This window comes from Microcaecilia unicolor, chromosome 11, assembly GCF_901765095.1.
Source record: "Microcaecilia unicolor chromosome 11, aMicUni1.1, whole genome shotgun sequence".
NCBI classification, from domain to species: domain Eukaryota; kingdom Metazoa; phylum Chordata; class Amphibia; order Gymnophiona; family Siphonopidae; genus Microcaecilia; species Microcaecilia unicolor.
The window spans coordinates 110017564-110042011 of NC_044041.1; the positions used below are offsets into that span (position 1 = coordinate 110017564).

Here is a 24448-nt window from a genome sequence, read left to right on the forward strand (position 1 = left end):
GTCTGATGAGAAATTTAAGGAAGAACTTGACCTTATTAAATATCCCAGAAACTGTAACTAATGTACAGCAGCAGTAACTTACCAAGGTAATCATCCATCAAGGAACCAATGGCAAACTAGAAAACAAAAAGGAGGATGTGAGCTAAAAATAATAAGTGCAAAAGCTCGGTATAGCACAAATTATCTTCTGAATATTTCTACAGCACCTCCTGTGAGGAAAGGCTGGGAGTGTAGGAGCTGCAGGGAATCATAATCTTGGCCCTGTGGGGCTCCCACAAGCAGTTGGGTATTCAAGGTATCCACAGAGAATATGAGATAAATCTGCCAACTAGGACTGTACATGGTCCCAAAAAGGTTTGGTTTGGACTCATTTTAAACAAATGTTCCCTGACATTTGAGCATATGTTCATCTCTCTTCTTTGTGACCCAGAACTTTTTTTAAGCATGCAAACCAACTGTACTTGCATGAATTTGTAGTTATAAGTGAGTAGTAATAATTTTCATGCACTTTAAATTTTAGGTGCCCAAACAAACCAAATGCATGCTCATGAAGGCACACCCCTTTTGCATCCATTGGAAGACCCACAATGTGCAAAATATATCGCATGTATATTTACTGTGGGTATCCTGAAGACTGGCTGTGGGGTCTTTGGGACAGGGTTGGAAAGCACTGTACTACCTCCCCTCGATATATTTTTGGTGGGATATGCAATATGAGCATGTCCAAAAAAGCCCTAAAGGCACTCACAATGTCATTCTTATCGACCCTGGTTCCCACAATCTTCAGACGAATCTCATCATCTTGCTGGATCACAATATCCTAAATCCAGAGAGAGACAGAACAAAAGTTGTACTGCTGAGATATATAGATATATCTAGAACCCTCCTCAAAGCTTGCTCTATAATATACACTCCACCCCTCTTCTGGGTCAATCTCTCTGCTGCACACCCACATCCACTGTTTACAGAATACAAAGCTGTGCAGTGATTGTGGGTGAAATATGCAACGCTGATAGACAGACTGAATTCTGTAGAGCAGTAAGCCATGACAGCAACTTTACCATACAAAACAAAAAAGCATGGTCAGTTCTACCTATTCAAAATGTTAAGCCTGCTACTCATCATATATTTGTATCCTTTACAAAAAATTTTGGACAAAGTGGGTTGCATCTCGTATTGTAATTAAAACAAAATTAAAAATTTGCATCCCAAGTCCAACAGTAAAATCAGCACACTCGTACCAGAAATGCCCTCTCCCCTGCCTATATACTCTAAACCCTGCAGAATCCAAATGACTAACCTCATCAAAGATATTAGTGGAATAGGATAGTCAGAAATGACAGGCTGAAACGGCCATCACGCTTCCACATCCTCACCCTCAGACCTCTACCACCACATTGCTATTCTGCACTGCAGTAAGGACCTCCCTCCCTCTGCCACATACCCACCCATCCTCTCTTCCGTCCCCTTCTGCCGTGTACCCACCTGTCCCCTCCTCCTAGCCTCCCTCTCTGCTGCGTATCCTCTGCAGCCTCCTTCTGTCATCACTTCATGCTTCCTCCATATGACTCAGCACTTCTGCTTCACTTACACCTCCATCCCCTTTGTTCTGTGTCTTTGCCTTTTATTCATACAGATATCACAGAATTCCTAACCACATAAAGAAAAAAACTCACCTCATCCACTGTTTTATAGCAGGGAGGATTTGAGTTTGGATCAAACTCCATCTCAGAGGGAATTGACTGAAAAAAAGAAGAAAGATCAAAGAGCTGATCATTTTCTAAAGCTACTGAACCCTTTGCTCACAACGGTTTCCTGTGTGTCATAATTCACAACACCTTATGTTTATTTTGTCTCAATAGCTATATTTATTTGAAATGCTTCTATACTCCCTTCCTGAGCTGAACCAGACATTCAGAACATTTCACAAAGTACACACATAATAAACAAACATTACAAGCAAACACACAGGCCAGAGCAATGCTTAAAACTGAGAAGTACATTTTCAAAATATGCAGAGCATAAAGATGGAAAAAGCCAAGTTTTCACTTTCTTCCATTGGGAGAATATTCCACAGCATAGCAGCCATTACAGAAAACATCAGACTCGCAAGAGCTTTCATTACTTCCTTCACTGCAGGGACTCTCAGCAAAACCCCTTGACTAGAATTCAAACTACGACTGGGTACACACTGTTTTATGGAGCCATTACCCCTAAGACTTGTCAAACTAACTCCCCAATATGGAGTGTTGCCACAATTTGGGTTTCTGCCAGGTACTTGTGACCTGGCTTGGCCACTGTATGAAAAACAGGATACTGGGCTAGATGGACCACTGGTCTGACCCAGTATGGCTACTCTTATGTTCTTATACTGAGCCCCAGCTTTTTTTTTTTTTTTTTTAAAACACATGCCAGACAGCATGGGTGAAACAAATCCAGATATTCAATGAACCTATCCAGATAGTGGTAGCCACTGAATATCTGGCATTAGCCCTGCCAGTTACGCTATCCAACTGGCAGTGAAATGAAGTTACTTACCTGTAGCGGGAGTTCTCCGTGGACAGCAGGATAAGTGAACCATATATAGGTGACATCATCCAACAGCTCCCACTGGACGGAAATGCTCTCCAATAGCTCAGAGATATATATATTTTTAAATTCCTCTGAGCATGTGCAGCAGATGCCCCCACTGGGTGAATTGAGGCAACTCCATTTCCTGCCTCAGTCAATCCCTAGCTAGGGACGGATCCTCCAAAGGGAGGTGGGTGGGTTGTGTGACTGACTTATCCTGCTGTCCACAGAGAACTTTCGTTACAAGTAACTAACTTTGTTTTCTCCTAGGACAAGCAGGATACGTCAGCCAAATATAGGCAACTGCCGAAGCACAGGGAATAAGGAGCATTTAAAAGACCAAAAGGGACCCAGGTCTCACCAGCACTTAAAAAGACAGCTGTACCCTAGGAAGCACAGGATTCCCAGGGTGTCTTATGACCCTACACACTGTAGACCCATGCTGCATCATGAGGGGACATACAAATACATACAAATACTAGAAAAAACAGTGTCATCGGGGGGGGGGGGGGGGAACTGTCCATGAACTGTGAATACAGACCCTGCTCCTTGCTCTTTACCACTGGTCAGAAGCAGGGGCGTAGCTACGTGGGGCCACGGGGACATGGCCCCCCCCCCCCGCTGCCCCCGTCAGGTACCTGTACTGGCGGAGGTCCCTAACCCCCGTCAGCCGAAGTCCTCTTCAGCGCCAGTCTCCGGGCCGGCACATTGCTGCAGCTGATGTGGAAGGATTCTATTTCTGTGTGTGTGCGGGGGGGGGGGGGGGGGGGGAGAATAAATGCTGCAGGAGGAATAGCCTAGTGGTTAGTGAAGTGGACTTTGATCCTGGAGAACTGAGTTCGATCCCCACTGCAGCTCCTTGTGACCGATGGGACGTAACAAAGCAGTAGTCCTACGGGAGGGACCAAAGCAAACCCGCTGAAAGTACTCGTGACGCAAAAACCGCCTCCTGCCGACACTGAATATCAAGCCTGTAGTGTTTTGAAAACGAATGGAGAGAGGACCAAGTCGCTGCCTTACAAATCTCCTGCTGGTGGAACCAAGGAACACTCAGCCCAGGACGCTGCTTGCCCTCTAGTTGAGTCCGGGACTGGTTTACCTGCCAAAAGGTAGGCTGACGCTATCATCTCTTTGATCCACCTAGACAATGTGGGCTAAGAAGCCACCAATCCCTTACGGTGGCCGGCCAACAGAAGAAAAAGACGGTCCGTGCGATGAAAATCCTCAGTAACTGGGAGATAACATTTAAGCACTCTCTTAACATCCAGAGTATGTAACTGTCTCTGCTCCTGCGTCCCTGAGGCCGATCCCAGAACAGGAAGAAAAACTGACTGGGACAGATGAAATCGAGACACCACCTTAGGCAAAAAGGAGGGAACCGGACGAAGAACCACTCGCTCCTTGGAAAATTGCAGAAATGGAGATCTACATGAAAAAGCTTGCAACTCCGAGACTCTCCGAGCAGACGCAATAGCCACCAAAAACACTGTCTTAAGCGTCAAATCCTTCAAAGAACATGCTTGCAATGGCTCAAAAGGTGGTTTCGTTAGAGTCGAAAGAACCAGATTAAGATCCCAAGATGGAAAGACTGATCTGACCAGAGGACGAAGAAGACTCCCTTCAAAAAACGGGCCACCTCAGGAAGACTGGACAAAGATTTACCCCAAATCCGACCTCTGAAGCAGGAAAGAGCTGCCGCTTGCACCTTAAGAGAAGAAAGAGACAGCCCTTTATCAAACCCTCGCTGTAGAAAATCCAACATCTGAGGCACAGATGCCCGAAAAGGAAGAATGCCAGCCTCTGCACACCAGGCCTCAAAAATTCTCCAAGTGCGAATATAGTTTAGCGAAGTGGAATGCCGACGAGACCTAAGCATGGTGGAAATCACTGGCGCTGAAAAACCCCGTTTAGCTAAACGGGCTCGTTCAAGAGCCAAGCCGTAAGACAAAATCGAGCCGGATCTGGATGTGGAACTGGCCCTTGAACCAGCAAAGTCCTGTGAACTGGGAGCCGAAGAGGAGGCGGCACCAATAGATGCTGTAGATCCGCATACCAAGGACGTCGAGGCCAGTCCGGTGCCACCAAAATTACTGGTCCTCCGTGATCCTCGATCATCTGTAGGAGACGACCTATTAGCAGCCAAGGAGGAAACGCGTAAAGAAGGTCGTAGGGCCACAGTTGCAAGAGAGCGTCTACCCCTGCCGCTCTTACATCCCTTCGACGACTGAAGAATCGAGGGACTTTTGAGTTGAGACTGGAGGCAAACAGATCTAGAACTGGAGTGCCCCAGCGCTCCACTATCAACCGAAACGCCTGATCGCTGAGAGACCATTCCCCTGGATCGAGAGTGTGGCGACTGAGAAAGTCGGCTTGAACGTTTTCCACTCCGGCCACATGCGATGCTGAAATGGCCGAGAAGTGAATCTCCGCCCAGTCGAGGAGACTCTCTGCCTCCTGACACAAGAGACGACATTTCGTTCCCCCCTGATGGTTGACATAGGCCACTGCCGAGGCACTGTCCGAAAGAACTTTGACCACTTTGCCTATCAAGAGAGCACGGAAGTGCTGTAGAGCTAACTGGATCGCCCTGGTCTCCAAAAAATTGATTGATTGAACTGCTTCCATTTGAGACCAAAGACCCTGGGCCCACTTCCCTAGGCAATGCGCTCCCCAGCTTCGGAGACTGGCATCTGTCGTTAACGGTATCCATCGAAGAGATTCCAAAGGCATCCCTACTGTTAGATTCTTCACCCGGAGCCACCAAAACAGCGAGCTGCGTTCTCTGTTGCGGAGAGGCAGACGCCTCAATAGTGAATCCCTCTGAGCGGACCACCGGGATAGAAGAGACCACTGAAGGGGCCTCATATGGAGTCTGGCCCAGGGTACTACTTCTATGGTGGCTGCCATGGATCCGAGAATCTGAAGATAATCTCGAACACACGGACGCTGCTGCTGAAGAAAGGCCCGAATCTGAGACTGGAGCTTTAGAATCCTGGCCTGCGGTAGAAAGACTCGGCCTCGTGCCGTGTCGAACGTGACACCCAAATATTCCAGAGATTGAGAAGGAACCAACCGACTCTTGGCTACATTTACTACCCAACCTAGAGACTGCAAGAACTGCATCACTCGTCCTGTGACGCGACAACTCTCTTGATAAGACTTTGCTCTGATTAACCAGTCGTATAGGTATGGATGAACAAGAATCCCTTCTTTTCTGAGGGCCGCAGCCACCACGACCATAACTTTGGTGAAAGTGCGGGGAGCCGTCGCAAGACCGAAGGGCAGAGCGCGAAACTGGTAATGCCGTCCTAGAATTGCAAAGCACAAGAACTTGTGGTGAGCCGGACGAATGGGTATATGCAAATAAGCCTCTGTAAGATCCAAGGTTGTCAAATACTCTCCCTGGCGCACTGCAACTATGACTGATCACAGGGTTTCCATACGAAAACTTGTGACTCTGAGAGCGCGATTGACAGCCTTGAGATCTAAAATAGGGCGAAAAGAGTCTTCCTTCTTGGGAACTACAAAATAAATGGAATACCGGCCTTGCCTGTACTCGGAAGGAGGGACTGGACAGATAGCTTGAAGATCTAAAAGCCTCTGTAGAGTATCCCGAACCACCCTCGCCTTGAGAGGAGAGCGACAGGGAGACTCCAGAAAGGCGTCTGCAATAGGCCTTGCGAACTCTAAGGCATAACCGTCTCGAATAAACTCCAAGACCCACTGATCTGAAGTTATGTGGGCCCACCTCTGATAGAACTGAGAAAGATGAGCTCCAACAGGAACCAGAGGAGAGGCCCTCGTACCTTCATTGGGAAGGACGGGTCTGGGATCTAAAACCTGGATTGGAGAAACCCGCTCCTCTGCGAGAACCCCGAAAGGACTGAGTCCTATTGTAAAACCGAGACCTGTGAGGTTGAAAACCCCGACCAGCCTGAAACCTACCGAAACCTCTTCCTGAACCTCTACCAAATAAGAAACCTCGAGCGGCCAGACGAGGCCTATCTTGCGGCAGGCGAGGAACTTTAGCCTCTCCTAATGAATTCACCAACTTATCCAATTCTTCTCCAAACAAGAACGAACCTTTAAAAGGAAACTTGCTCAACTTTGACTTGGAGGCCGCATCCGCCGACCAACCTTTCAACCACAGAGACTGGCGAGCCGCGACTCCCAAAGCCAAGGATTTAGAAGATGCTTGCAGCAAATCATACAGGGCATCCGCCAGAAAAGCTGCCCCCGTCTCAATCCTAGCCACCTCTAAATCTATAGCTTGAAGATCATCCGAAGTCCTGTCCAGGACTCTCTCTGCCCACCTAAAACAGGCTCTAGCCACTAAGGAACCACAAATGGCAGCCTGTACTGCCAAAGAGGACACGTCAAAACTACTCCTGAGCAGAGAATCTAATCTTCTGTCCTGCACATCTCGAAGAGCCGTTCCTCCATCCACAGGAACCGTCTTACATTTGGTAACCGCCAACACCACTGCATTCACGACCAGAACCTTAAGCATAGCTCTATCCACCTCTGGAATCTGATAGAGACGAGACATAGACCTAGTCGGACGAAAAGCCGCATCTGGAATCTCCCATTGCGCTTTAATAACATCTCAAATGTCCTGATGCATGGGAAAAGTTTTGGCAGCGGATTTAGACCCCTTAATCAAGAAGTCTACCTTACGGGTTTGAGACACTGGCGGACTCTCATAAAAGTTCAAAGTAGAGGAGACCATAGCAATGAGCTCCTGTAAATCATCTTTATGAAAGAGTCTAGCCACTGTAGGATCATCCCCCTGGGCAAAAGATGTAGCCTCAGGATCTGTAGCGAAGAGATCAGGATCATTCTACTACTACTACTACTTAACATTTCTAGAGCGCTACTAGGGTTACGCAGCGCTGTACAAATTAACAATTAGGGACGGTCCCTGCTCGGAAGAGCTTACAATCTAAAGGACGAAATGTCAAGTTGGGGTAGATAAGTTTTCCTGAGAAGAGGTGTAGTGGTTAGGTGCCGAAGGCGACATTGAAGAGGTGGGCTTTGAGCATTGATTTGAAGATGGGTAGGGAGGGGGCACGGCGTATGGGCTCAGGGAGTTTGTTCCAGGCGTGGGGTGAGGCGAGACAGAAGTGGCGGAGCCTGGAGTTGGAGGTGGTGGAGAAGGGTACTGAAAGGAGGGATTTGTCTTGAGAGCGGAGGTTACGGGTAGGGACGTAAGGGGAGATGAGGGTAGAGAGGTACAGAGGGGCCGCAGATCGAGTGCATTTATAGGTAAGAGAAGCTTGAACTGTATGCGGTATCTGATTGGGAGCCAGTGAAGTGACTTGAGGAGAGGGGTGATATGAGTATATCGGTTAAGGCGGAAGATAAGACGTGCGGCAGAGTTCTGGATGGACTGAAGGGGAGATAGATGGCTACGTGGGAGGCCGGTCAGGAGTAGGTTGCAGTCGTCAAGGCGAGAGGTAATGAGAGAGTGGATGAGAGTTCGGGTGGTATGCTCGGAGAGGAAGAGGCGAATTTTGCTAATGTTATAGAGGAAGAAGCGACAGGTCTTGGCTATCTGCTGGATGTGCGCAGAAAAGGAGAGGGAGGAGTCGAAGATGACATCGAGGTTGCGGGCAGATGAGACGGGGACGATGAGGGTGTTATCAACCGAGATAGAGAGTGAAGGGAGAGGGGAAGTGGGTTTGGGTGGGAAAACAATAAGTTCAGTCTTAGACATATTCAGTTTCAGGTGGCGGTTGGACATCCAGGCAGCAATGTCGGATAAGCAGGCCGAGACTTTGGCCTGGGTATCCGCAGTGATTTGTGGTGTGGAGAGATAAAGCTGGGTGTCGTCGGCATAAAGATGATAGTGGAAACCATGAGAAGAAATCAGGGAGCCTAAGGAAGAGGTGTAGATTGAGAAAAGAAGGGGCCCAAGGACAGATCCCTGAGGAACTCCAACAGAGAGCGGGATAGGGGAGGAGGACGAACCATGAGAGTGTACTCTGAAGGTACGATGGGAGAGATAAGAGGAGAACCAGGAGAGGACAGAGCCCTGGAACCCAAGGGAAGACAGAGTGTCAAGAAGTAGGTTGTGATTGACAGTGTCAAAGGCGGCGGAGAGGTCGAGGAGGATGAGGATGAGGATCCTCCTCCTCTTCTAAAAAGGGCATCTCCTGATCCTGTTCTGACCAAAAATCCAAATGCAAATCACCATCTCTAGGTCTTTTAGCAGGGGGAACAGATTTAATAACTTCTCCTGAACCATCTTTATGCATAAGAAAAGCCTGGTACATCTGTAGAACAAACTCAGGAGGAAATCCCCCTGCCTGAGTTGTTGCAGACTGTACCAGAGCATCTGTAACAAGATCCCTTGTTCTATCCGGATTAGAAGCAACCGTGAGCTCATGCGACGGCGGAGCGACATTCAAAATGGCCACCGTTCACGCCACTTTCGATGTGCTGGCCTGCGGAGGCGCGCCTGACACCACCAGAACTAGAGAAGCAGACCGCGACGGCGAAGAGACAGTAGCGGTAGAAGTCGATGCCGAAAATGAAGACAGAGCCGGTCCAGAAGCAACATCGAGTGCCGTACAAAATTTACAAGCGCTGACAGACTGCACAGCGCTTAAGTTTTTCCGTCATGACGGAGACGCGCGTGCACGCGCCGTAGCGGTCCGCGCCTTAAATAATAACTGAGGTAAGACTCACTCCGAATAACAGACCAAAAATAAAAAATATTCCCCCAGTCAGACGAATGGTGCTGAAAAACCGTTTCAACTCTTTTAAAAACAGCTAAGCTGATAAAAATAAACACAGAGATAAAGCACTCAACAGAGCTGCCTGCTCGTTAGCTTAAAGGGGAAAGCACTGCTTTTCTGTACTTTTAACTGCTTAAACTATACTGGCTGCCTCTCCCAAAGGCAAAACCCTTTTTTTTTTTTTTAAGTAGCCCTTCCCTCTAATATTATAATTTTTTATGAGGGAGATGGGGAGGAAAAAGGGGGAGGGACCCGGGACACCCGAGTATAACACCCCTGAGGCTGACACACTGAATAAATAAAAAGAATTAACAAGCCTCTAAAGAATTCCTGTGGCACAGAATAAAGAGCAAAGAACACAGAGAAAAAACAAAAAAAATTCTATAACTTTAGAAAGAGAGACTAATGGGCTCACTTCCTACCTGCTGGGAGACTGAGAAAATACTGGGGCTAGGGTCACATGACCAGGGCTCCTATTGGCTCGCTAGAGTCAGAGTTTTTTCTCAGTCTCCAACCTGCTGGTAGGCGTGCACAACCCATCAGTCCACTCCTGGGCGTGCGTGTGTGTGCGTGTGTGTGTGTGTGTGCGTGTGTGTTGGGGGGGGGGGGGGAATAAATGCTGCAGGAGGAATAGCCTAGTGGTTAGTGAAGTGGACTTTGATCCTGGGGAACTGAGTTCGATCCCCACTGCAGCTCCTTGTGACTCTGGGCAAGTCACTTAACCCTCCATTGCCCCGGTACAAAATAAGTACCTGAATATATGTAAACTGCTTTGAATGTAGTTGCAAAAACCTCAGAAAGGCGGTATATCAAGTCCCATTTCCCTTTCCAGAGAGGTAGAAAGAATTTTTACCAACAGAGGAGCAATAGGATCCCTCTGCGTGCTCCTGGGCTCCGTGAAAACATCTAAGAACCCTGTGTTCATAGGCCTGTCCTGCAGCGTCTGGTTGGGCAGGACATATAGGCATGGGACAGTAATGTCGGCAGGAGTAAGTAGAGGGGGACAGGGTCGGTGTCCGTGATGGTGGGCGAGCCTTGCGAGCTCAGCATTGATGAGAGTGGTCCGACCTGTATGGCTAGAGGGGGGGCTAGTACTTACAAGGCACCCTGATGTGTCCACCACTCGAGAGAAGACTCTTTTAGGTTTGTTTGGTTTTTTTTTTTTTTTTTGGGGGGGGGGGGAGGTTCCATCTTGAAATTTTTTATTAATTTATAATGATACAGGGATAAGAAATGCAAAATTCAAGGAATAATCAAATAGTCATATCAAAGAATATCAATATATAAGTAACAGAGGGGGAAAGGTAGGGAGGTAAAGGAGGGGAGGTTAGGGGAAAGCAAGTTATAAATATATTCAAAACAGAACCTGCAATTTACACTCAAATATTATGGAGAACTCTTGTTTAAAGAAAGATAAGTTTTTAAAGGCAATCACACTTTGTCAAAATATAAGGAATTTCTAACTTTGATGGCTAAAGATAATTCAAATGCGTGTATTTGTAACACAGAATGCCACCAAAAGTGAGAATTAAGAAAGGAATTATCCTTCCAATTTGCTAAAACCATTTTAAAGCCTATAGCAATTAACGTATCATACAGTTTGGAGGAATATTTTTTTTGGAGGGGGGGGTTGAGTTCTGGCGGCTGAACCATCGAGCAGGTGTGACCAAGCACCCAATCTGTCCTCCACTCAGCACGGGACCATTTCTGGATTCCCAATAGTAGAGCAGTAGGGGCCCTGCCCCCTCTTCCCCCCTTGTGTCCTTTGTTCAGCACGGGACAATTTCTAGGTTCCCGATGGCTGAATGCTTGAGGAGACAATCTGGGGTTAAGGCAGGGAGCTCCAAGATTGTTGTGTGAGCATTTGAGGAGGGGGGGCCCATAGGGTCTAGCGGACCTCGGGGGGGGGGGGCAGGCAGGGAGCTCCAAGATTGTTGTGTGAGCATTTGAGGAGGGGGGCCCCATAGGGTCTAGCAGACCTGAGGGGGAAGAAGGAGGCTTGGTTGTGAAGCTGCAGAAAGAGTTGTTCTTGCCTGTGTGTTGGGTTCTATACTGCTTCATGCAGGAACAGTGTCCTGGAGTGTCTCGCCTATGCATCTGGGCGCTGACATGCGGCCATTGAGCAAACAGGCAGCCTGTCCATGTGGGTGCAGAGACATGTAGCCCTAGAGCAAACAGGCAGGACAAGGTCTGCTAGTCCTAGATCTCAGACATACATCTCTTAGAAACATAGAAATATAATGGCAGATAAAGGCCAAATGATCCATCCAGTCTGCCCATCCTCCATAACCCTTAACTCCTCCTTCCTTAGCGTCCCTCCGGACCGGACCAGGATTGGACTGATGGGTTGTGCTCGCCTACCAGCAGGTGGAGACTGAGAAAAACTCTGACTCTAGAGAGCCAATAGGAGCCCTGGCCATGTGACCTTAGTCTCAGTATTTTCTCAGTCTCCCAGCAGGTAGGAAGCGAGCCCATTAGTCTCTCTCTTTCTCTTTTAGAGGTTTACAATAAGAACAACATTGTTACCTCTTCTTCTGTGCCTAGGAATTCTCTGTTAGACGCTGGTCAGGTAGGGACTTCTTTTCCTTTCTTTTACAGCCTCTGGGGGTGTCAAACTCGGATGTCTCCGGGTCCCTCCCCCCTTCCTCCCCATCTCCCATACATAGCTGGGAAGGACTACCCTTTGTTTAGAAAGGTGTATGTCTTTGGGAGAGGCAGCCACTATAGAAAGTTAAATCTTATAAGCATTTTAAGGAGCAAGCTACATCCCCCGGCTTCTAACGAGCAGACAGCTATGTGTTGTTCTATTACTCTTCAGCGGAGTTTTCCCCATTACTTTAACGAGCAGGCAGCTCTGGTTGCTGTTTTAGGTGTCTATGAGGCATATTTTCAAAGCACTTTGGGAGGCTAAGTTCCATAGGTTTCTATGGAACTTTGGGAGGCTAAGTGCTTTGAAAATGAGCCTCTAAATTATCTAGCTGGTTTAAAAAAAAAAAAAAAAAGAGGCAGCAGTAATTTGGAGGAGTTTAGGTGTAAAAAAAAAAAAATTAAAGACAACTTGTCCCCACTGACTGAATGAGCAGACAGCTCCGTTTGATTGCATGGGAATGCTGTGAGTCAGCTGTGTAAAAAAAAAAAAAAAAAAAGAGTAAGCGGCAGCATTTTGTTTTCAGCCCTCTTTGAGTTGAGCTGTATTTTATTTAGCACTGCCGTTTGTGTTCTTCCCTTAGCGGTTTGTTCGGCGGAGCAGGGCTTAAAAAAAAAAAAAAAGATTTTGGCGCGAATCGGGTACGCGCGTGCACTCGCATTACCGTCATGTCCGAGAAGCTGAGACACGCTGTATGCCAGCGTCGGGGATCTCCTCTTCCGGCTCCTGTAAATAGTGTGCGCCGCTGGGGGGTGCGTCGGGACTTTCTTTTTCGCCGTCCTCGGGCCGTTTTTCTCAGGAGTCGCCTATGTTCTTTAGGGGGGGTCATTTCTTTGCCTTTTATGTTTTTAATGTTGAGTAGCTGGTTGCTGTAGCCTAATAGTCAGCACTACAGTCTCTGAAGCTGCTACTACTACTGTTTATCATTTCTAAAGCGCTACTAGAAAAACGCAGCACTGTACACTTGAATATGAAGAGACAGTCCCTGCTCCTCAGATCTTACAATCTCATTAGGACAGACAGAACAAACAAGAGATAAGGAGATTTTAAAGTGAGCAGTTTTAAAATAAGGGTTCTGAACAGAGTGAATAAGGGTTAGGTGTTAAAAGCAGCATCAAAAGGTGGGCTACAGAACTGGGTGCAGGTCCCAGTTTTAGCAATTTATTTCTCTATCTGGGACTCCTGTATGTCTGTGTCCCACTATATATACATTACTTGGCCAGCCTGTTTGATGTTTGTTTCTTTATAATCTCGGGTGGCGTTTGTCTGTGGGCTAGGAGCCAACTTTTCAAAATTATTGGGGGTGCTAAGTCCAATGGAAATGACCCCTCCCTGGACATATACATGAGTTTTTCTCAATATTGGGGGTGCTCAAGCACCCACAGAGTCGGCTCCAATGTGACTGTTGGAAGGTAGTTCACAGTTGTGTTTTTTTTTTTTTTGTTATAGCATTTTTCAAAAGGTTGCTTTCCATACCAGGATATTTCCTATATGTTAGCTATACGTTTGTTCTTCCACAGGCATGGGGGCAGTAAGGATGTTGTCATAGGTACATGCCACTCTCACCTGTTTAACTTTGTGTCATGAAATCATAGTTGCAGGCTACTCTTACATGACAGTCATTTTCTTATTTCCTCTGTCCAGGAGTTCTTGCGGTTTTATTTTTAGATGGTTATGCTTTTCATTTCGCCTCCTTTCTCTATCGCTCTCACGGCAAGGCATGTGAAGTAGGGGTCTCCCTACATAGACTCTTGGATCTTAGACCATTTTCTCTCTTGATTCTTCCGAATGCAATTTTAATTTCTAGTTCCTAAGAATGGATCTCCCTTCCTCCTATTTGGAATCTCACTGCCGTCATGTGCACTCTCAATGTCTCAAATCTTTATCACAAGAACCTAGTTCCTAAGAAGGAATTTTCCTTCCTCCTATTTCAATTCTAAATGCTGTCAAGAGCGCTCTCAAAGTCAGTCTCAAGTCTTTTTCATGAAAGCCTTCGATCCATAGTGAAGCTTCGTGCAGCACATTTTTTGATACAAACTTTTCTGCATATTTCTCTTAGGAGAGTTTCTGAGAAGGATAGAGCCCGGTGTGAAGGAAGCTAAGCAGGGTCCGCCCGGGCTGGGTCCTGGAAGGGTGACCAGCTCACAATGCGCAATAATGTCCCTTCACAACACTGTTTTCCAGTCTCTAAAAGTTCATCATAGTTATGCTACCCCTCAGAAAAGGGGAGATTTTTCTCTCATGGCGAGTCTGCTAGCTATTTAAAAAAACAAAAAAAAAACCTCTTGTCGACAAGTCAGCAAGTCGCAGACCGAGAAGTGCAATTTTTATGGTTCTCAGGATGCCTAGTACTGGGGGTCAAGAGTCATCTAAATATTTCGCAGTCTCCACAATATTTTGGGGTTACGTGCGACATAGTTGCAAGGTTTTTTCCCTGGGCAATTGCCTTTTGCAGTCTCATGAGCTGCACTCCCGTGCTCTTTATCTTTTTGAGTGTTCTGAAGCATTTGCAGCTTCCCTTTTGTTTTTTTCCCCGAGACTGCTGCTCTTCTTTTCGGCATTAGTTGAGTAGGACATTCCTCCTGGCATTTGGTTGTTACTTCCAGGACTATCATGTGGTCTCTTTACTTTGCAACTTAATTTTTTCCTTCTTGGCTCTTGGCATTCGGTTTGCTTTCAGGATTACCATGTGGTCTCTTTACATTGAAACTAGGGGACTGTCAGTCGCTCTCGGAGCAAGGAGGTATCCCTGAGGGCTAGCGTTTTATTGAGCACTGTCTTTGGTCAGCATTGTTGCCATGTTATGTTAGTCCGGAATGCTCTTTCTGGACTCTCATAGGACTGTTATCATCTTAGGTTACTTCAAAGACTCAATCCTGCTCTCTGGCAGGACTGTTTCTAGCTTATGTTCTTTCATAATGGTCTTCGGTCTCCTGGTAGGTCTGTTGCCTTCTTAGGCTACATATTGAGGCCCCTGGTAGGTCTCTGGCCTTCTTGTGTATTGAAGGTACATCCTTTCCTCGGACAGTTCTACTATCTGGTCATTCTGTTTCTTTACAGGGCTTGCATGTGCCCCCCTTTACACGATTGACATGTATGTCATTTTATTTTTGCATGTTTTCACTTTTCTCTGTAAGCTGCCTAAGGGGTAATCTAGTGAACAGTGCAGTGAGATGTCATCGGGGAGGCCCAGCTTCGGTTCTCACTCTGACTCTAGTCGTCCTGCCTCCTAGGTGGGTTCACATCCGCACTGACGTTTGGTTTATTTCATGGCTGATGTCTGTTTTATTCAAGGGGAGTCATTTGTATGGATCTACCATCTGACCAGCCCTGTAGCATGCCATCCCCTTCTGGCATGGTGGCCTTTTCTTCAGGTCGGGCATTTCGCTTAGATATTTATCCTTGCAGATATACCAGGCTGCCTTTTAGGTTGTCATCTTGACTTTTTATGGAGCCGAGGGGGTTTTCTGTTTTCTCTAGAGGACCTTCTCTCTTCCCCAGTCCGGCCTCTTTGTTTCTCTCTTGCTCAGGCTGGTGCATGCTCTCAGTCTGGGACAGGCATTCAGCCTTGCTAAGCAGGATGGCATCTTTTGTAGTTGCAGTATTCTCTTCTCAGCTTTTAGCCTCTGTGCCTTAGTGACATTGTCAGAGGGACAGGGTGTTATTCTTCTTTGCACGATAATTCAAAATCATCTTGTTTCCTTTAAGGTTTCTTTCTCCTTTCAGACACTGTTGTTAGTAGCCATGGCTTCAGCTAGCAGGGTCAGGACTGCAAGTTTCTCTCATACAGGTTTTCTTTTTTTTTTTTCCAATCAGCTAGTACGTCTAGGTACGAGGTACTTCTTTACCTGGGTATTTCTTTTTCACTCTACTGTAGTTTCCCATTTTTTCATCTTTTCCAATCACTTTTTTCTTACTGGTCTGGACTCTTCTACTGGCGTTCAAGGTCACAGGAAATTATATACTTTATATATGCTTTACATATTAAAACAGATCGTATATATTTAGAGAGCTGTTACAAGCTATTTGGTCCTTCCTTGTGGTACTTCTAGTCAAGGTAAGGTTGCCGTTGTTTCGGCCTCACTATATCTCGACGTATTAAGGAATTCATACCTTCTATTTGTCTACTCACTGGGGGCCCATTTCCTGAGAGTGTTATAACATATGCTCCATCTTGAGAAGCGGGGTTCTTTCCTTCGCACAGCGATTTTTGGTGCACTAGGTGCACATTTTGTACGGTGCCATTTTGAGCTTATCTTCATTCTCTTTTGATTGATATACACTCTACATGTTCATTGTCGCCAGGAGGTGATCTATGCAACTCGGAGATGCTTAGGGGTTTGAAAGGGTCCCTCCCTTAAGGTTACTGCTTTGGTACTTCCCATCAGTCCAATTCTGGTCCGGTCCGGAAGGACGCTAAGGAAGGAGAAATTAGATCTTACCTGCTAATTTGCTTTCCTTTAGTCCCTCCGGACCGGACCAGGCCCCTCCCATATTTTGTCACTTTTTTTTTTTATTACCAGGGTAATAAAAAAAAAAAAAAAAAAAGACGCTTGTACATATATAGGACTTTAAGTGGACCATGCCACGTCTCTGGTCGGAGTTGCTGGTGGGTTCAGTTGCTGGAATATATGTGTATGTATGTATTTATATATCTATATATCTATGTATATATGTATATATTTATAAGTACATAAGTACATAAGTAGTGCCATACTGGGAAAGACCAAAGGTCCATCTAGCCCAGCATCCTGTCTCCGACAATGGCCAATCCAGGTCAAGGGCACCTGGCACGCTCCCCAAACGTAAAAACATTCCAGACAAGTTATACCTAAAAATGCGGAATTTTTCCAAGTCCATTTAATAGCGGTCTATGGACTTGTCCTTTAGGAATCTATCTAACCCCTTTTTAAACTCCGTCAAGCTAACCGCCCGTACCACGTTCTCCGGCAACGAATTCCAGAGTCTAATTACACGTTGGGTGAAGAAAAATTTTCTCCGATTCGTTTTAAATTTACCACACTGTAGCTTCAACTCATGCCCTCTAGTCCTAGTATTTTTGGATAGCGTGAACAGTCGCTTCACATCCACCCGATCCATTCCACTCATTATTTTATACACTTCTATCATATCTCCCCTCAGCCGTCTCTTCTCCAAGCTGAAAAGCCCTAGCCTTCTCAGCCTCTCTTCACAGGAAAGTCGTCCCATCCCCACTATCATTTTCGTCGCCCTTCGCTGTACCTTTTCCAATTCTACTATATCTTTTTTGAGATACGGAGGAGACCAGTACTGAACACAATACTCCAGGTGCGGTCGCACCATGGAGCGATACAACGGCATTATAACATCCGCACACCTGGACTCCATACCCTTCCTAATAACACCCAACATTCTATTCGCTTTCCTAGCCGCAGCAGCACACTGAGCAGAAGGTTTCAGCGTATCATCGACGACGACACCCAGATCCCTTTCTTGATCCGTAACTCCTAACGCGGAACCTTGCAAGACGTAGCTATAATTCGGGTTCCTCTTACCCACATGCATCACTTTGCACTTGTCAACATTGAACTTCATCTGCCACTTGCACGCCCATTCTCCCAGTCTCGCAAGGTCCTCCTGTAATCGTTCACATTCCTCCTGCGACTTGACGACCCTGAATAATTTTGTGTCATCGGCGAATTTAATTACCTCACTAGTTATTCCCATCTCTAGGTCATTTATAAATACATTAAAAAGCAACGGACCCAGCACAGACCCCTGCGGGACCCCACTAACTACCCTCCTCCACTGAGAATACTGGCCACGCAATCCTACTCTCTGCTTCCTATCTTTCAACCAGTTCTTAATCCATAATAATACCCTACCTCCGATTCCATGACTCTGCAATTTCTTCAGGAGTCTTTCGTGCGGCACTTTGTCAAACGCCTTCTGAAAATCCAGATATACAATATCAACCGGCTCCCCATTGTCCACATGTTTGCTTACCCCCTCAAAAAAATGCATTAGATTGGTGAGGCAAGACTTCCCTTCAGTAAATCCGTGCTGACTTTGTCTCATCAGTCCATGTTTTTGTATATGCTCTGCAATTTTATTCTTAATAATAGCCTCCACCATCTTGCCCGGCACCGACGTCAGACTCACCGGTCTATAATTTCCCGGATCTCCTCTGGAACCCTTCTTAAAAATCGGAGTAACATTGGCTACCCTCCAGTCTTCCGGTACTACACTCGATTTTAGGGACAGATTGCATATTTCTAACAGTAGCTCCGCAAGTTCATTTTTTAGTTCTATTAATACTCTGGGATGAATACCATCAGGTCCCGGTGATTTACTACTCTTCAGCTTGCTGAACTGACCCATTACATCCTCCAAGGTTACAGAGAATTTGTTTAGTTTCTCCGACTCCCCCGCTTCAAATATTCTTTCCGGCACCGGTGTCCCCCCCAAATCCTCCTCGGTGAAGACCGAAGCAAAGAATTCATTTAATTTCTCCGCTACGGCTTTGTCCTCCTTGATCGCCCCTTTAACACCATTTTCGTCCAGCGGCCCAACCGACTCTTTGGCCGGTTTCCTGCTTTTAATGTATCTAAAAAAATTTTTACTATGTATTTTTGCTTCCAACGCTAATTTCTTCTCAAAGTCCTTTTTTGCCCTCCTTATCTCCGCTTTGCATTTGGCTTGGCATTCCTTATGATCTATCCTGTTACTTTCAGTTGGTTCTCTTCTCCACTTTCTGAAGGATTGTTTTTTGGCTCTAATGATTTCCTTTATCTTACTGTTTAGCCACGCCGGCTGACGTTTAGTCTTTTTTCCCTTTTTTCTAATACGTGGAATATATTTGTCCTGAACCTCCAGGATGGTGTTTTTAAACAGCATCCACGCCTGATGCAAGTTTTTTACTCTGCGAGCTGCTCCTTTCAGTCTTTTTTTCACCATTTTTCTCATTTTGTCGTAATCACCTTTTCTATAGTTAAACGCTAGCGTACTTGATTTCCTAGTTTCACTTCCTTCAATGCCAATATCAAAACCGATCATATTATGATCACTGTTATCAAGCGGCCCTCGTATCGTTACCCCCTGCACTAGATCATGAGCACCACTGAGGACTAAGTCTAGTATTTTTCCTTCTCTTGTCGGCTCCTGAACTAGCTGTTCCATGAAGCTGTCCTTGATTTCATCAAGAAATCCTATGTCCCTTGCGTGTACAGATGTTACATTAACCCAGTCTATATGCGGGTAATTGAAATCCCCCATTATTATTGTGTTGCCCAGTTTGTTTGCGTCCCTGATTTCCTTTAACATTTCCGCATCCGTCTGTTCGTCCTGGCCAGGCGGACGGTAGTACACTCCTATCACTATCCTTTTCCCCTTTGCACATGGAATTTCAATCCACAGTGATTCCAAGGAGTGTTTTGTTTCCTGCAGAATTTTCAATCTATTTGATTCAAGGCTCTCGTTAATATACAATGCTACCCCTCCACCAATCCGATTCACCCTATCACTACGATATAATTTGTACCCCGGTATGACAGTGTCCCACTGGTTATCCTCCTTCCACCAGGTCTCAGAGATGCCTATTATATCTAATTTTTCATTTAGTGCAATATATTCCAACTCCCCCATCTTATTTCTTAGGCTCCTGGCATTCGCATATAGACATTTCAAACTATGTTTGTTGTTCCTAAGTACATCATGCTTAGTACTTGACAGTATTAATTGGCAATCTTTTGTCTGATTTTTATTGTTATTTAAAGATACCCGATCTACTACAATCTCTTTTGCAACCTCACTATCAGGATACTCTATCTTCCCTGTTATGGTGATATCTTTGAAAGATACCTTATCCCGAACCATGCTCTTTTGAGCGACTGTCGGCCTTCCCCCCATTTCTATATATGTATAGAACTTTGAGGTCCTTAGCACTTCTGTGCTGAGAGTTGCTGGTGAGTTCTAATTCAAGTGAGCCATACCACTTCTCTGGTAGGAGTTGCTGGTGAGCTTTCCTACAAAAGGGACATACCACTTCTCTGGTGAGAGTTGCTGGGGTACCCAATTGCTGGTATATATATATATATATGTGAACCTTTAAGTAAGCCATGCTAGTATACATATGTGAAACTTTAAGTAAGCAATACCACTTCTCTGGTGAGAGTTGCTGGTGAGCTATAAGACAAGTGAGCCATACCACTTCTCTGGTGAGAGTTGCTGGTGAGCTATAAGACAAGTGAGCCATACCACTTCTCTGGTGAGAGTTGCTGGTGAGCTGTAATACAAATCGGGCCATACCACTTCTCTGGTAAGAGTTGTTGGTGAGCTCTGATACTTGGCATTGCCGAGTGCTTTGTGGCTGCTAGGATTCCATACGGCACAGATGGTCTTTCTTTCTTTCTTTCCTGCTTTGTTATTCAAATACTGAGACTAAGGTCACATGGCCAGGGCTCCTATTGGCTCTCTAGAGTCAGAGTTTTTCTCAGTCTCCACCTGCTGGTAGGCGAGCACAACCCATCAGTCCAATCCTGGTCCGGTCCGGAGGGACTAAAGGAAAGCAAATTAGCAGGTAAGATCTAATTTCTCCTTTTCCCAAGGGATCCCACATGCTTGTCCCACGCTTTCTTACACAGTCCTCGACGCCACGACCTCTACCGGGGAGGCCATTTCACGCTTCCACCACCCTGTGAATGAATACTTTCTTAGTTTCCTCCTAAGCCTATTTCCTCTTAACTTCATCGTATGCCCCCTCATTCCAGTTTTCCTTCATTTGAAAAAGGATCTCTTCCTGTACATTAATGCCCCTGAGATATTTAAATGTTTCTATCATAGCTCCTCTTTCCCTCCTCTCTTCCAGTGAATACGTGTTGAGGTTCATAAGCCTGTCCTTATATGTTTTAATGTCCAAGACCACTTACCAATTTTGTAGCCACCCTCTGGACCGACTCCATCCTGTTTATATCTTTCCGTAGATGCAGTCTCCAGAATTGCACACAGTATTCTAAATGGAGTCTCACCAGAGACTTATACAAGGGCAGCATCACCTCTTTCTTCCTGCTGGTCATCCCTCTCCTTATGCACCCAAGTATCCTTCTGGCTTTGACAGTCACTTTAAGGTCATCAGACACAACCAAGTCCCTTTCTTCCTCTTGTGTCTGGAACCTTCACGTGGGCACCTGCATCCTAGTGTTGGTATCCTGAGGCTTGTTTCTTGATGTGCAAGTTCATGAACAGATTAAAAGATTGTTGGTGGAGTGTTGAAAAATCCAACCGTTGGGAACAGTGAAAAACAGACTGAGGCAGGAAATGGAGTTGCCTGGACTCACCCAGTGGGGCACCTGCTGCACATGCTCAGAGGGATTTTTAAAAACAAACAAACAAAAAATCTCTCTGAGCTATTGGTGAGCATTTCTGTCCAATGGGAGCCATCGAATGATGTCACCTATATGTGGCTGACGCATCCTGCTTGTCCTAGGAGAATATTTGGACCACTAACCAGTTAAAGTTAGGGCAGCAAAAAAGGCTGTTCTGACTTTATCCAGATAGTCAGCTAGTGGTCCGAATACTGCCGCAGCACTGTCAGGACAGTGCTATGGCACTCAGGCAATATTCAGCAGCATTATCTGGTCAGTGCTGTTGAATATATTTATAACATTTGATAAATCTCCATAAATTTAAGTCTCAGCAATAACAAATAAAAAAAAAAGAAAAACATGAAAAGGAAATCCATTAAGAAAAAGAACGCATACCAATCACACAGAAGAAATCTAAACTGTAACATGTAGAATATAAAATGTAGTGATATCGATCACCTCCCTGCATTAATTAAGTGAGCTTAAACATCCTTGAGAATAAACAAGTTTTGAGGCCAGCAGATCACCAGCACTTATACTAGTAGCAGATACTCCTACCAGGATAAGTACCTTTGAATATGTAGTATTTCCTATGCAGGTACCCGTTCCTTCTGTGCCTAGACAGAAGTGACAAAACTTCTTTGCATTTAGGTTTCCATAGAAGGATTTGTGACTTCAGCTTGCTGTGCCACTTCCCTCCTCTTCCCTTACCCTAATTTTCACAGAAAGAGGCTTACAAGTCATGAGATAAGCAGAAAAAAACAGGCCTGAGCCATCCTCCCTCTCCCCCCACCCTCAGTCAAAACCAACTAGATCCTACAAGGTGCTTACATGGCGTGAAATGAAGCAAGACATGGGTCCAATTTCAGTGAAGAGTCCAACCTGCAAGAAGAAAGCTTGCATTAACTCCTCATATGTTTCAAGTTTATTCCAATTTGATATCCCGCCCTTTAGCATGGAATATTGGTAGCAGAAAGAACCCTAGCCAGTCCGCCCAAACACATCAACTACTCAGGAGTACAATCCCTTCCCCTCCCTCAGAAATCCTCTGCAGTTGTCCTATAATTTCTTGAATTCAGATACCATCCTTAACTCCACTGCTGGGAGGCTGTTCCAGGCATCCACTGCCCTTTCCGTAAAAAAAATATTTTCTTAGATTATTCCACGAGTCTATTCCCTTTCAGCATCATTCTATAATCCCCTCCGTCCAGAGCTCCCTTTCAAATGAAAGAGGCCTGCTTCCTGAGCATTTATACCTTGAAACTATTTAAATGTCTATCATATCATCCCAAAGTACCTTTCTTCCAGTGTGCGCATGTTGAAATTGTTTGTCCATATGTGCAATAGGCCACTGACCATTTTAGCAGCCACCCTCTGGACTGACTCTGTCCAGTTTATATTCTTTGAAGGTACAATTGCACACAGTACCTCAAATAACATCTCAGACTTGTACACTTCACTGGATTAAAGTTATCATGCTGAGCAAACACAGAGTCTTTAGATGCTAGTAGTTAGCAGAGGATTCCCTCTTATTTACTGAATACTAGCACAGCATTTTACCTTGTTCACTTGGGTCACCACAGCATCCACCACTTCCCCTTTGAAAGGTCTGAAGACAATGGCTTTGTATTTCACTGGGTACAGGACAAAGCCACGGCCAGGCTGGATGACTCCAGCCCCGATGTTATCAATAGTAGTAACTGCAATCACAAAGCCATACCTGAAAGATAGAAACCGCAGGCCAGAGGCAGTCAGGCATCATGGTATTATGCTGCCTTTCTGCAGACAGATTGACACAATCATACCAGAGATAGGGCATCTCCCAAGGAATACAGTGGTATTGGAGCATATATACAGGAATGTCAGAATGCACTGAAAGCTACAAACATTTAATAAATCATGCATGTGCTATAACATAAAAAGTAAAGAAACTAGCTTCAAATCAACCAATTATCCTATTGCAGAATCATTGAAGTGGAGGAGTAGCCTAATGGTTAGGGTGGTGGACTTTGGTCCTGGGGAACTGAGGAACTGAGTTCAATTCCCACTTCAGGCACAGGCAGCTCCTTGTGACTCTGGGCAAGTCACTTAACCCTCCATTGCCCCATGTAAGCCGCATTGAGCCTGCCCTGAGTGGGAAAGCGCGGGGTACAAATGTAATAAAAAAATAAATTACACCTTTGCAGTACACATTGTACTTATTAATCACATACATTCACAGTCCGTGTGTAGCGGCTTATTTAGGGCATCTTTGTTTCTACTTTCAAGATTTGACTTGCTTCATAAAAAAAACAAAAATGCTGTAACCGAGAGAAAAGGTAAACTGTTTCAATACTTGTAGGAAAGGTGGTACAAGTGCAATACAATACAATACCAGTGCTTCTATACCACAATTACTAAATCTCTGGTTCACTGCAGATTCACAAATCAAGTGTATCAGCCATTTCTAAGAATATTATAATTCTCACTATAATCAGACCTTTAAATATTTCTAAAATGTCTGGAGAATCATCCAAGGCTGGTGTCCGGAGAGAGGTTACAGCCATTTGTGGGCTACCATGGTCCTAATCTTGCACATTCTACAAGATGGTTTGGAGAAGGGGCTGGCCCTGTCTTCCTTGAAGGTCCACCCCCTTTATCATCCCAAATACTTCTGTCTAGAGACACTACTGGCCTGCTGGTCTCCCTGTCTCTACCTTGACTGATGGGTCATCTAGCTCCAAAAGATCCCGAGGAGAATCAGCACTGCTACTCCATGCACCCCACCCATGTCCTCAGAACAAGATGAGATCAAATTTAAAAAATAAATGAATAAAAGCAAGAGAAGTATTATTCTGAGTATCTCCCTGGGTACAGAAAAGGCGGACCTGGCTTTGGCCATACACTACAAAAGCTGTTTCCAATACCTTCTGTCCCTACCGAGAGGAAATTAAATATCTTCATGAATGTCCAGAGGCTGGAAAAGTAGCCAAGTGGTTAGAGCAGCAGGCTAAGAACCAGGAGTCTGATTGTTGACTCAGATTGTTGAGCAGAGCAATGTTGCTTGGGGCTCCAGCACACAGCGCTTTCTATGTCCTTATTGAGAAACTACACAGTTAAGAATCTCCTGATGACACTTTTTAGCAAAACATGGCATCCATGTAGAGATT

General features: G+C 45.5%; 1 protein-coding gene across 1 annotated transcript in view; it reads right to left on the reverse strand.

Annotated features, from left to right (window-relative positions):
• Window positions 1-24448, reverse strand: part of POLR2G (RNA polymerase II subunit G) — a 60308-nt gene that overhangs the window by 8729 nt on the left and 27131 nt on the right. The window contains exons 3-7 of the mRNA XM_030217585.1: window positions 22860-23019; window positions 22131-22181; window positions 1677-1742; window positions 749-820; window positions 83-116 (exon numbers count right to left, since the gene is read on the reverse strand). Of these exons, the coding sequence (XP_030073445.1) occupies window positions 83-116; window positions 749-820; window positions 1677-1742; window positions 22131-22181; window positions 22860-23019 (383 nt within the window). The remainder of the gene's footprint in view (window positions 1-82; window positions 117-748; window positions 821-1676; window positions 1743-22130; window positions 22182-22859; window positions 23020-24448) is intronic.